Below are 13,645 nucleotides of genomic sequence, written 5' to 3'. Positions count from 1 at the left end.
AAAAAAAAAAAAAAAAAAAAAAAATCACTCGACCAAGCAATAATCAAAATTGTCGTTTAATCGATTCTCATCTCTCGAATTGACGATACGCTCGATAAAATTTCTGTAATCGTTCTTCGATGACCAATCGATTCCACGAAAATCGTAGATAATCAAATAGTCCATTCGTTTATCAATCACCGGTACGCGATAGTCGTTTTCGATTTAAGATCGTCGGATCAAGCAATTTCGAAATTCCGAAATTGTCAAAAAATGTCAAAAAATTTCCAAAAAAAAAACCTGAGACCAAACCCCGGCGACATATACAGACTAACCATATAATAGCTTCAAGTGAAAAAAAAAAAAAAATATACAAAAATATAAATTAAAAAACATATTAAACAACAAGACAAAGAAAGACGAAGGATACCAAGCGATACGTGATGCATAAATAAGAAAACTAGAAAATGAGAAAAAAGTCACGCGTCTCTGTGTGCGACGGTAGTTGACGGGATGGTGTTACATTTGACACCTCCAGCATACGGCCCTGTCCACTGGATTTACGTTGGTCTCTTCTTTCTATTTCTCTTCCATCTCCCTTTAAGTTTTACAATCCTCTTCCCCGCCGGTAATAAAAATCCCATAAGAGCTGCTACCGTCTTTCGGAGGGGAGATTTACCTATACCCGGTGACATATAAGAATGCAACGATATTTGTGCGGTATAAAAAAAATTTACAAAAATTTAACCTAAAAGAAAAATTATTGATTTCAGAAAATTGAAGAGAGAAAAAAAATGGATCTTCTTCGATCCCTTGGAAAATATCCGACTCTACCCAGACCGGAGATACCACTTGAATAAAGCAGCGCCTACAGATACTCGAAGGGACGTACAGAAGGGTTTCCGAAGTGTGTTTCGGGGGTGGTCGTCCAGTGGAATATTTAGGCGGCGTGGACAAAGCCAAAATAATCCAGGGTTTCACACGTGCTGCATCCTATTCCTGATCCCCGTTCGGATCCTCGCAACATATACCGCTCAGATCCTTCATCATCCGCGTAACGTGGCGGAGCAATAATTACCAGCCAAGTACAGGCAGCCTGTCCTAACATAATATAACGCAGATTCTATTTGACAATGTTAATCCAAATGGATAATATCGTAATTTCAGGATCAGAGAGGCGTCAAGTGGACCGAAGTTCATCCATGAATTATACGAGGGATGACCGGTAGGCGAGATCCCTTGATCCACGATTTGGAAATACGCGACTCTCCTGAAGGCTGTACCAGGGGTATACCATACACGGCATTGGACTAATGTACGTTCACTCACCGGACATTGAACCGTCGTTCGGATGTAAATGATTGTTGTTGTTCGTCAGGGAGGCGTTGTTGTTGTTCTCGTTCCCGGATACGGCACCAGGACCCGAACAGAGTTTCCCGCCTTCGAGAACGTCGTGGTCCAGTCTGCAGAAGAGGCCGTCGTGTCTCAGGGCAAATTCGTCACCCGGTACCAGCTTCCGCATGCAGGCCGAGCACCGGAAGCAGTCGATATGATAGATTTTCGTTTTGGCCCGCATCACGAAATCATTTTTGCTGAAGGACTGACTGCACTTGTCGCACTTGGTACCGAAGAGCCTGAAAGTCAAAGTTAGCGGGTCGAATAGAGGATATTAACGAGCGACCATTAGAAGCGAGGATAATTGGAGGAAGTGACGTGAGTCGATAAACGTCAGGTTAGATTAGACAAGAATGGTATCGGACTATAATTAACAGCTAATTAGACAGTTTGTAATTGTACGAAAGATGGGTGATTATTGTATAATGAAAAAAAAAAAAAAAAAAAAAAAAAAAAAAAAAAAAAAAAAAATTTTTTTTTTTCATTTTTTTCAACAACGACTATTCCACGTGATAACGTATCGTTAATGTGCGAATTTCCTGTATATTCGCAGGGTCGCGCAAAGCCGAAGACACGAGAAACGACTGTTTCGCTGTGGGAAGTAGAGAGAGAAAAATCGAGGCTGGGTGCCACGTGGGGAAGGGAGATGAAAAATTTGGCAATGATCGAAAATAGGATCGGGCAGTCGAGCACGTGGGTGGGCACATGGCGGGAACACCCACGCGGATTATTTAATCGTCAAGTGTGACAGGTTGACATGACAGGAGCAACAAACGTGTCATCCGCGTTCTGTTGGCTCAGTTAGTAACTCAGGTTCGACCTAGGGATCGCAGAAATCGGTCTAAGGAGTCAGAGAGAGACGGAGCGAGAAGGGAGAAAGAAGGAAGGAGAGAGACGGAGTTGAGACATCGGCAGAACCGGATGCTCGCGTCAGGATGCTTTTTTTCGAGGCTCGTTCTCGCGTTAGATGGATCCATTCAAATAAACATTCTGTCAAACTGTTAAAACTTGCTGTCAGTAGCCCTTTCTATATTGGTCCGTAGATGGGACCGGAGTGAAAAATTCATCGGGGTTAATATTTTTTTTTTTTTTTTTTTTATTGACTCGAATTTTGCTTTTTTACCGCTCAGGAAAGCGCGAACAATTTTTATGTCGAACTGTCAAATTTTTTTTTTTTTAGGTCAAGAAACTTACCTGACGTAATCGCGCCTGCAGTACGTCTTGCCGTCGCGTACGAAGCACGTGCAAGTCTCGTCGAGGAATTGCTGGCATTCGGCGCACTTCAGGCACGACGCGTGCCATTCGAGATCCGGTGCTACCCTCAGGATCCACTGATCGTGAATTATGCTGCCGCAACCCACGCATAGAGAGCTGCTGGCTTCTGAAAGTAAATAAGAAAGGGACAACGATGAGTATTTGTCAGTTATTCAAAAGTCGATATCACTGATAACGAAGGACAATTGAACGGGAACGGCTTGATAAAAATGAGTAATCGGGTAATAAAATTTTTTCTATCGAATGTAAGTCCTGAAGTAGTTACTTCAATGGGATTCCCGGATTAAGCCGAAAAAGGGGTTGAACCGTTTTTAAAAGTTGATGGTAGAAAAAAATAATTTTTTTTGAAAAAAATTTTTATCCAAAACACGGGCGTTACCGTATCGGTGATTTAACTGACAGAAAGGGCTGGCGGAACGTGGCTGTGATTGGTCGAGTACTCGTGTGAGTGAAAATATAGAACGAGGACGGGGATTCAAGCCAATCTCTGCTGCGAATCACTCCTGAACCGGTAGAACGTGGGCGTGGCTACGAGAGGCGTGTCCTAAGTAAAAGGGACCAATCAGTGCTTGGGTAACACCCACACCGAAAAAGGTTCTCAACTTGTATTACCAATAAGGCCCAAAAGAAAATCAATCATCGCAGCACAGTTCGTCTGACAGCTGTCAGACAGACACGAACCAAATCGTCAAAACCGAATTAAATCCAAGTCCGAACGATCTTCCTGGGAGATATAAAGAAAATTAAAATAGGCCCTATCAAAAAGATGCTCAAAGTCCGAAAATTGTACAGGTTCAGTCTCACTCGAATTGCAATGTCTTTCGAGAACCTTACAAGACCCGTACCGCGAGTGCGTACAGTCAAAGAAGTTCAGCGGCAGGGAGAACAAGTTGGGCCCGTTGGAAGGGGCCTGCTGTACTGGCACGGTGGGAGAAGTTAAAGGGTCAGAAGCGGCTAGGATCAAAGACGTTTCGAGAGTGTCGGCGGCGTCCCATTAGCTTCCAACGACAACCAGCTCGCCTCGTATCTCCGTAGCTGGTCGTGGGGGCCCCATAGAGGTGTGCACGCCATGCATAACGTATAGGCATGTACCTGATCAGGTATGTACCTAGCCGATCCCGATCCCGATCCTGTACGCTGTTATTCCTCCTTCGATTCCACCAGGTACAGTTAATGCTCATGTTCCGAGGAGCCCGTTCCGATCCAAGGACTGAGTCAAAGAAACTTTTTTGTGTAAGCTAAAGACACGGCACGCCATTTAAATATTTATGAACTTTCCCTGTCGTTCTACGGATTCACACAAGATGGCACCGTATGCCGTGCCAATTTTTCGCCAGTTTCAAATAAAATTCAAAACAAGCCTACCACAAAAAAAAAAAAATTTTACAAAAAAAAAAAAAATTTACCAAGCATAAAAAAATTTAAAAAAAAAAATTATCATAACCGATACTCAAAATTTATTTCTCATGTTTGTCACGTGACCGATCTGCGCGATCCTGCCGGAGGATCCAGGTACCAAGACGGAACTCTTCTCCTAGGACGAGTGCGGTGGATCGGTACCGTACAGCTCCAATGGCATGGGTCAGATAGTACGGGATCTTTTTATTTTCCGTAAGTATCCAGGGTGCGTCAACGTGTGGGAGAAGAAGAAAAAGGAAAGAGAGGAAGATGTGAAATAAGCGAAGGAGGAAGAAAGAGAGAAGATAGAGGTTAGGGAACGGCGCCGGGCCGCGTGTCGAGGATGTCTGGTCGTTGGCAGTTCAGAGAAGCCGACTGGGTGTCCCGCGCGTTCCGCCGGTATTTCATTAACACCTTCGCTAATTATTTAACCTTTTTATCCCAATTTCCATTTCTGCCGTTCGTCCGCGATAGCCTCGACGAGGCACGAGATCTTTGCAAAGAATTCGGCATACGACGGTACCAAATTCCGGAGATTCCGAAATACCAAGGAGAAACGTCAAAAATGTTGATTTACAAAAAAATTAATTTTTTTTCGAAAAATCATCTCTACGGTAAATCACGTACTACAATGTATTCTTACGGCTGCCGAGCTGCCGTAACTATATTCACTTACGAACAAAGAACTCGTCTTCGTTCTATCCGAAAAGAGATACTCGAAACCCAACCTAACCCGTGTCTCAACTTTTTTTGGGATTTCTTATCAGGAACAAGAAAGGCTACGGAATCCAAGGATCCGAGAAGGAGGCTGCCTGCGGGACCCATGTTACGAAAATGGGCGAGGCGCCGCGACGCTGAATACCCTTAAGCGTGCATACACCCGAGACCGATCCCAGGAGGAGACGCGAATCGACTACTGACTTGAGGGAGGCCCAATTCGAATTTTAGAAAAATTATACCCAAAGACCTTAGGAGCAGTTAGCATGTAAGATGTATATATATATATATATATAAACGCAATCAGAGAATGAGAAGTAGAGCGCCACGTAGTCGGCAGATAGCCGTACTAAATTTAGGTTGTACCACTAAATGAACGAAAGCCCGTCCTCGGATATCCCTGTAAATTTATGTAGGTGTTCGAGCGGCTCTTTTATCAGCAACCGGCATTCCTTCGCGTCCACAAGGCGCCCAAGCGTCGCCCAAGAGCAGGTTCTAATTCCCCTGGACTTGGCCCTCTTGATCCTTGATCCTCATTTCCTTCCACCGTGATCTCGATCATCCGTAGCCGAATGGTAACGCTGGACATTGGGACTACGTGTGCGGTAGATCCTTACGAGTTTACGTGGAAGCTGAAGGAAAAAGGGAAGTTCGTACCCAGGGTAAAGGAGGGTTCAGAGTATGAGAAAGATCATACGTCTTGGTCGATCAGGTCCAGGACGGCTTGATGAAAATTTTCAAAATTCACGGTTTCGACGATTGAGCCGGTGGCGTCGCGACGGAGACTTTGAGATTGCGAGATAAATTGGCCGTGGCCCGATGAACTGGAGACAGGAAGTGTCGAAGAGGGTGACCGAGGAGGGAAGACAAAAAAAAGATGAACCAAGACAGCCAAGGGTTTTATGAGTGGAAAAAGTCCAGAAGGCGCCACGGGCCCAACTGCTTGTAAAGGGCCCCGGGTCCTGGCGCCAGGACCCAGGACATCGATAGCCTCCGTTGACCATCGTTAGCGCCCGACCGGGACCCAGACTGTTCTTACGTTAGTTAGGACCAGCCTCCTCTTCGCTGAGGTAGTTCAGGGCCTGACCGCTCCGAGTGACTTGGCCCATCAGCCTGCTGCTCGGTGGCTGAGCCATTGGGTCCTTTGATTTGGAAAAAAGTCACACCCGGAAGTGTCTATTTTTCAAGCATGTCAAGTGTTTCCTACAAATCGTTCGGGCCCGTGCGTTTTGTCCTTTCTCAGTTTTATGGTGTCAGTAATTGGGCCCTGCGCTCTGTTCGCTGTTTAATGAAATTTCACGTTACCCAACGCTGCGTATACGAACGTGTTTCTGCACTTGGAGGTTAAGTTGGATTGTCATCGATACCCAACCTCAAAATGGTATCTTGGGGTTGAAAATAGGGGATGAATCCAGCCGGATGGATGCAAAGACAATTCCGTGAGTGGGCGCCAAGGCGTGCGTGCGACTCGTAGTAAAGGAGCCCAAGGAAAGCGTAGGCCTAATTCAATTGCATGCCGCCGCTCCGCAAACACTCGCGATAATTCGATCGTAGCCACCCCCTCGGTGAACCCTAGGGTGGGGCACCCTCCGAGGGAGCTAAGGGTGCCAGAAGGTGGCCGAGGGGTAGCTACGGGCCTGGAGATCCAGAGTGAGAGAGAAGGCTCATAATCTCCGGATGAGAACATCTGCACTCTAATCGGCTGATGATTTCAAAGGGGGGTTGGGGGTGGCCCGTATACCAAAATCATCCCCTACGCTCGGGAGCGTGCTTCCGCGTCTATCCACCTTCGGTGGGGGCGCCACTGTACCGAGCCATACCCAGCTACCCTCTTGCCAGTTTCACCCTCCTCGCAGTGGCCAAAAACTAAATCACCCAACCACCCCCTGCACCGGGGACCCTTTGGTCAACCTTCGATCGGGCACTTTGCCTGATTAAAATCCGCGGCGGTCCAGGGACCAGAAAATGGGCCCGTCATTAGCTCAGGGGCGTATTAAGATTTTCGGGGTTGCAATAGCAGTCGTAAATATCCATACGCGTTCATAAGGGTTGTAACGCTATGACGACCTATACGGTCTGTAACGATGCAGGGTGGTAATCGTTCCTAATGGACACTCCACACCGAACTTAGTTAACCGTCTAAGATAATGGGACCCATTCGCATGCCCGAGGGGTTGGCTTTTTCGATATAGAAAATATCGGCGATTAGAGCGGCTCAAAGAATCATCCCCTATTTTCCAGCCCGTTGAAGTCTCCCGTACCTTCTCACTATTGACCCATTGTCGTCACGTTACGCCTCGTTACATACGCCACTAGTTACCTCGGGCTAAAACACCGTGCTACAGTGATATATTTATATTTTGGGACCTACGTAAGTCCCGAACGAAGTGTGAATTAAGTTTTGCCAGGATTTTCATTTTGAAAAAAATATCACCACTCCCATTGATCGTGGTAATTAGTATGAAAAACGTGATTAACCATATTTTACGATAACGTCCAACCGGGTTCATGATCCTCGAGTGCAAAGGACGCGCGTGCAGGGACTTACGGATCGGTGAAATTTTTTTTTTTTTTTTTTTTTTTTTTTTTTTCAACAAAAATTGAAAAGACCAATTTCATGTACTCCACGATCTTCCGTGTTACAAGCAGTTGTGCAGTCGATGAAAAGTGACTCCCAGCGGGGCCTGATTTCTCGAAGCGAATAAATTTTGGGACCGTCGGAAGGTGTTCGGAAAAATATTTTTGTAATACGAAGAAAGATAATTGAAATTTCTACTGATACGTACTCTGTGACATGGGATTGCCACACTCGTCCTGGATCTTGACGGGCGATATCTTCAGGGACCTATGTGGGCCCTGAAGTCCTAGGGGCCCGGGCCCGCCGCCGGGGCCCGCCCGCTGCATCACGCTGGAACCCCCAATCTCTGCAGCTCGTCCGACTCTGCGGATCTCACACGACTTTCGAGCAATCTTGACGGATTCCTCCCACTTTTTATTTCCTTACGATCCGCCACCGTTGACACCGTCGGAAGAAAAAGATACAGGAACGTGCTCACCGGTCCTGACCCTATTCACTCGCCCGACGACCCAACGTTCATCCAGACTTCAAAAATCCCGACTGTCCCTCGGTCGACTTTATCGCAATTTCTCCAAGGATCCTCATAGTTTCTTGATCATGACGAAGAACAGCTGCAAGCTCAGTAATTCGACTGACGTTCTTAACACTGATTTATCGAACCATCCGAAAAGCGTCTGGACCCAGTTGGTTTTGATTTTTTTCAAAAATTTTTTTTCCCTATCTTCACGTACTTCACTCGGTCGCATCAAGAATACATGCTGCTACCATTGTCAGACAGTAGGACGAGTTCCAACGATAAATACAAAGGATTCGAACGGTCTGACAGGTCACCGTGATAAAATTTCATATTTTTTTTTCAAATTGCACTTCAGCCCCTGGCCGTCAAATTGTTAAGGTACGAAGCCTACGAAGCTTGATAATAAATTTAAATAACGTATCCAAGTAGCAAAGGAATTTTTGTGTAGCAAGATGCAGCTGTCACTCTCTTTTTGTTATAATCCATTAACGTCTTCGTGTCACGACACCATAGAACATAATTCACGTTACGTATATACACGTAGGTACACAAATATAAATATATACATATGTTGCGTGTGCCATTTAAAAATTTTGGGTCTGTACGGGAGAGGAAAAATATATGTATCGATATATATATATATAGTTTTCTGCGTGCTTATATATATATATATGCAAGAGACCCAATGACAAGCCGGTTACTTTTGAAGCGACCGGTAAACCACGAAGAAAATCAACAGCCACGACGTCGACGACACGGGGCCCAGAGAGGCACTGACTTTCCTCGGTCTATCGTGCCGGATCCCCACTACGTTTATCCCCACTTCTCAATTATTTTCGTCCCACTCCCCGGCATCGGGTTAGGCGAGATTCGGAGCCCCTGCGTGTAGAGAACCCACCACGCCTCGTATTGGCCTCCACGCCTCCGCGGAATCTCATTGGATCAGCCCACGGATCCAGCAACAAAATGGCCGACCTCCCTAATCGATTTCGCTTCCCTCTAACCCTCGCAGCTCTCTTCAGGCCTCTCGCCGATGACCGCCACTCTCTGGCATCCAGGAGCGACGATACTCCAGGCCGACGGTGCAGAGGCCCCCCGCCCCGTACGAATTCTCATCGACACAAGTAAAACCCGTGGCGTCTGAATTTTAGAAGAACGAAAACACGTAGCGGACTTTATAGGTGGGTATCGAGCTTTCGGGGCCTTGTTTCTAGAGTAATTTAACATTTTTGTGGGGACTGTGCCTCGGGACTTGATCTTGCAATTATTCATCGGGATGACTAATGGGGATCGCTGGCCGGTTGGAAAGTTTTATTCGGAGAAACTTGTATGCCCGGTCCGTATGTCTTTTGTACCGATAGAAAAATAATGCATACCGATCGTCGCCTGTACGTTATCTAGGGACCCTGAATTTTTGGGTGCTATGAAAAATTTGAGGTTGGCAAAAAAAAATTTTTTTTTTTTTTTCGGGGTTTCATTTTTCATAATTAACCCGATCGAAGAGACCCACGGTAATTTTGGAGAGCAAAAATTTTTTGGGCCTTACCAAAACTCATCCACGGTCCTACCCGTGTTACGAGAGAAGTTCGCGTGTCACATGGCGGCACTCGAGAAGTCTCGGCACTCAAAGCGGAGCATCTGCCTTGGCAATATGCATTCGGTGCTGATAGCTTTGTCGGCTTTACGCTGGCATACGCTGAGCCGCTTAAGAGGCCCACTTCTCCACTGTAAGGCCCCTGTCTTCTACGTCATCCCGTTTCGTCTTAGGCCTTGCGGCGTCCGACGTCTACCGTTATACATACATACGTGCCAATGCGTGTATATAGCGGCTGCCGGGAAGTTTTAGCGGACTTGGAAAAAAAGGGATGACGTGAAAGTGGGACGAAGAAAAGGTGGTGAGAAAAAAAAAAAACTAGCGTGAGTAAAAGTAAGACCCAAAAGAAAAGTGGTCGCTACGCGCGAAACACCCTCAACGACTTTAGATCTAGGCGGATCCGTGAAAGTAATGTTGTAAGGCAGCCTTGCGCGATGATCGATTCCAAAACTATTCTGTAGAAGCGGACCGTAAGGCCCATGGGATTACAAGCACTGGCCCAGAATGAGAAATGGATTAGTTATTGTCACTAGGAGGATTGGATATTTTACCTATTTACGAATGCTCTCTTTGCGGTACCCGGTAGCAGCTAGGAGGAGAGAGAATTATCGCGATAGACTTTTTTTTTTGGGCCCGTGCGCCTTTCTTTGGGCCCGTCCAAGATTCGGCTGATTTTTCGGAAATACCAATGACGTAAGAACGGACCGGGACCCGCATCGACACACTGTCAATAACTGGGCCTTAAGTCCCCGTGATTTTGACAAGCGGCAGGCCGAGCGTACAAGAACAAACTTTTTTCCTTCGCCCTTTGTTCTAAGCTCCGCCGTGTTTCGACGGGAGTCCCGGTAAAATTAAGAAAATAAAAATCAAGAGCCCGCGGGACCCAAAGAGCGTCGCGCCCTTGTTTACCGTACGGGGCCCCCGAGGATTATCGCAGTAAAAGTCCCGCGGGCTTCTGCTACCTGCAGGACGGTAGGACCAGATCGTAAAGCCTGGCGCCAGGACTTACGCGATGCGTACCTAACCTTCACCTCGCAGATCGACGATACCCCAAAAAGTACTAGGCCGTCGTCATCGCTACCAAAATCGGACCCAGATACCATTGTACGGGTACACTGCTATTAGTGCTCGGACACGTATAGAACTCTTGGAGGTATGCCCGCGTAAAGCCCCAACGACACCCCCATTACGTACCTCTGCCTTTACCGCTCCTGGACTTTACCCACGATTTTCATGTGAATTACGATAATTTCCAGCCACGAAAATCTCTCCGATCAAAACATTGCGGATGCTCGTAACTATTTTCTTATTTACGACCCTACCTGCACCCATCCCCGTAGGCCCTTCGTCCCTATACCCTTACTCGCGCACTGGCTTTCCTAGTTACCTACGCCCGGTTACCTTATTTACGTATTTCCTTACTTCCTGCATACCTGGGCTACCCTCATTAGCCTTATCAATTATTACACCCCGGGGAACTAGCTAGGTACACCCCGTTCGCCCGAGGCTTAAACCAACCCGGAATATCCTCTACTTACGCATCTACACGAGTTTCCTAAATGGTGCAGAAAACTCCCTCGTAAATACCATTATTACCCGAAAGGGTAAGAACGGTACTTGAGATATAATATTTTGAAAAATTAAAAATTTCAAAAAAAAATAAAAAATAATTTAAACACGTTTCACTCTATTTCAATCTATACCACGCGGGTCCACCTTCTCATTTCTCCTGTTGTCTATCCGATTTTATACTCGGTCTGACAAAGGTGCGTTCTTCGGTAAGCAAGTCAAACATTGCCGTTACTACAAGCCCGTACAGTATAGAAACATACAAGTCCACTACTACCGTGGCGCACTCTGCACTTCGGTGCGCCGTTATCTCGGCACCATCTAGCCCGGCTAAAAGCTTCTGCCCATGAAGGCCCTCACAGTCCGCTCTTGGCATCCCTTGCTCTCTCCCTCTCTCTCTCCCTCTCTCTCTCACACTCCCTTACCTCACAAGATCTTCCCCCCTCTATAACCTCTCTAACCCATCCCATAATTTTCTCTCACTCCACGTGTTCCCACTCTGGACCACATAACCCAGTCTTTCGAGACAGGGTTCCTGACGCGTCCCAATTTTTTGTTTCACGTATGGTAAAAGATCCTGGTCCAGCACCCATCAGCATCCCATAGGTACCTACCCTTTATAACATTCGAACTGGTTAACACCATGTAAAACGTGTTCGGCACAGCATCCACAGGGACATCAGTAGGCTGTATCTACGGGTTTCGTGGCCTGATTGGACCACTAAGATCCGAAGTCGATTACAAGATCAGTCGATCCCTGTGCTCCCTGAATATTAAACGTTGGTCTGCTCGCTGTTGGAATTTTTCTACGATCTCATCTCGTCGCTCATAGGCAGATTCGTCGGCCATGACGGGAGCACCACCTGAATTCTGATTCGTTCCTCGGTACCGTATACCAGCTTCGCTACCTATAGGACGCGTTACCCTCAGGATGAGAGTCCCTAACACCCACCGGGTCTGGGCTACACAGGAAATCAATAGGACGCTTACGCGCAAGTCTCTACCATGTCGCTCTGTACGTTATACCAAACCTCGGACTCGGTACCCACCTTTCGCTACCCTCCGAATCTCTACCTAAAGTAACGCGTACCCAGTTCTCTCTTTTTTTTATCATATATACTTTTCATTTTAGCCATACTTTCATCTGGCCTCTACCATCGTGAATTTTTATCAAATTTACGATAACACAAATTCGCGTGCTTATCTTATCTGTTGTCTAACGGGCGGTCAGCGAATTCTTATTGATTCGTTAATATCTTCGGGATCCATACACTGGTACGCAGCCTACCGCAGGAATCAAGTTTCTGGATCCGATGGCCAGTCCACGGAAGACGCTCACGACAGTACCTATTACTATTTACGGTAGTATCTGAATAGTACCAGAAGGTCCAGCATGGCATTTCAGATCAGCGGCGTCAATCTTTGATCTGCGCTGGGATGACCACTTCTTCGCTGGCTCTGCGAAGGATCTTTCGTCCTGTCGAGTCAGTCCGACACCTGCATTCTGAGGACATAATAGAGCCCTAGATCCCTTGTCACCTCCCTCTGCCATTCCCTTTCTTCTTTGATCCTTCCACGTTCTTGAATATTAGCTGGTATCGAAAAAAAAAAAAAAAAAAAATAACCATGCGGTATTCATATTTTCGCCTGATTGTTATTATTCATTTTTTAATTTAAAAAATTTTTTTTTTTTTTTTTCAACACCCATAGATTTATACTAGAGATCTCTGTAGGATAGCCCGACGCTTCGAACGCGCAGGATTGACTATCGTCAACGTAATTTAGACATACGACGTAATCGCGTACGAGGTAACACATGAGAATGCGTCTTGTAATTTCTCACCGACTAGAAATAAGAATAGCAGTGAGTAGCGAGGTGAATCGAAGAAGGGCACAAGGCCGGCCTGTCATTAAATGGGAAGAGGGCCACTTAGCGCATCGAAGCGAGACCACGAGAGGAGTCGGTGGTTCGCTGAAAAAAAAGAAGAAAAAAAAAAAGAGAAAAATAAAGAGTGAAAAAGAGAGAGAGAAAAAGAAGGAAAGAGTTTGCGGTGGTGGAAAAGGAGGTGAAAAAAAAAATGAAAAAAAATGAAAAAAAAAATAAAAAATTACACCACGAAGAAATTGAGATGTGTACGCGCGGGGTGAAATAAAAGAAAAACAATGCCTCCGCCGACCACGATTGAGCTTCGTCAGCCTCGCTAAGAGCTGCCACCTTCCAATGTCAAATTAACTCTACGAGCAATGACTTTTTGCTCTGGTCTCCTTTTCAACTTTTCTTTTTTTTTCCTCTCGATCGACAGACGCCTCTTTGACCCCCTCGAACGGTCCTTTTGTTTCTTCTTAACTATGCTCGCGCATGCGCGACCGCTCAGCTGTGAGGTATTAATTTCTTATTTTTCCCTTTACCTCACTCTGTATGCTCAATCATATTTTAGCGTCTCCGCGCTACGTACGGATGCAGATGGAGAAAGTATAAATACGCTAGGAGTAGACCGAGCACTGTGTGGGAGAGCCGAAAAGTAGTAGTGGTACCCTTTAGCCGATTTTCCCGACAAAGGGCACAGCCACGAATAAGTTGGTGGCCATAAAAAAATAAATATTTACCCCCCCCCCCCCCCCC

General features: G+C 46.1%; 1 protein-coding gene and 1 long non-coding RNA gene across 5 annotated transcripts in view; one reads left to right on the top strand and one right to left on the bottom strand.

Annotated features, from left to right (window-relative positions):
- Positions 1–1,288, top strand: part of LOC112494958 — a 2,686-nt gene extending 1,398 nt beyond the window's left edge. The window contains exons 1-3 of one of the 2 annotated variants that reach the window (XR_003060988.1): positions 105–667; positions 753–1,064; positions 1,147–1,288. This is a non-coding gene — a long non-coding RNA (uncharacterized LOC112494958). Of the gene's footprint in view, positions 1–104; positions 668–752; positions 1,065–1,146 lie in introns of those variants that run through there. The other variant, XR_003060989.1, reaches the window with a different exon arrangement.
- The window catches only part of LOC107271804 (insulin gene enhancer protein ISL-1), a 12,435-nt gene extending 3,816 nt beyond the window's left edge, over positions 1–8,619 (bottom strand). Inside the window, exons 1-4 of one of the 3 annotated variants that reach the window (XM_015748229.2) lie at positions 8,561–8,617; positions 7,551–8,458; positions 2,569–2,755; positions 1,309–1,613 (exon numbers count right to left, since the gene is read on the bottom strand). In XM_015748229.2, the coding sequence (XP_015603715.1) occupies positions 1,309–1,613; positions 2,569–2,755; positions 7,551–7,668 (610 nt within the window). In that variant the 5' untranslated portion in view covers positions 7,669–8,458; positions 8,561–8,617. Of the gene's footprint in view, positions 1–1,308; positions 1,614–2,568; positions 2,756–7,550 lie in introns of all 3 variants that reach the window. The other 2 variants (XM_025089035.1, XM_015748230.2) reach the window with 2 other exon arrangements.
- Between the last annotated feature and the right edge of the window lie 5,026 nt (positions 8,620–13,645).

The sequence above is a fragment of the Cephus cinctus genome, unplaced genomic scaffold, assembly GCF_000341935.2.
Source record: "Cephus cinctus unplaced genomic scaffold, Ccin1 Ccin1_scaffold1042, whole genome shotgun sequence".
NCBI lineage: Eukaryota > Metazoa > Arthropoda > Insecta > Hymenoptera > Cephidae > Cephus > Cephus cinctus.
This window is presented reverse-complemented; position numbering and strand designations above follow the sequence as displayed.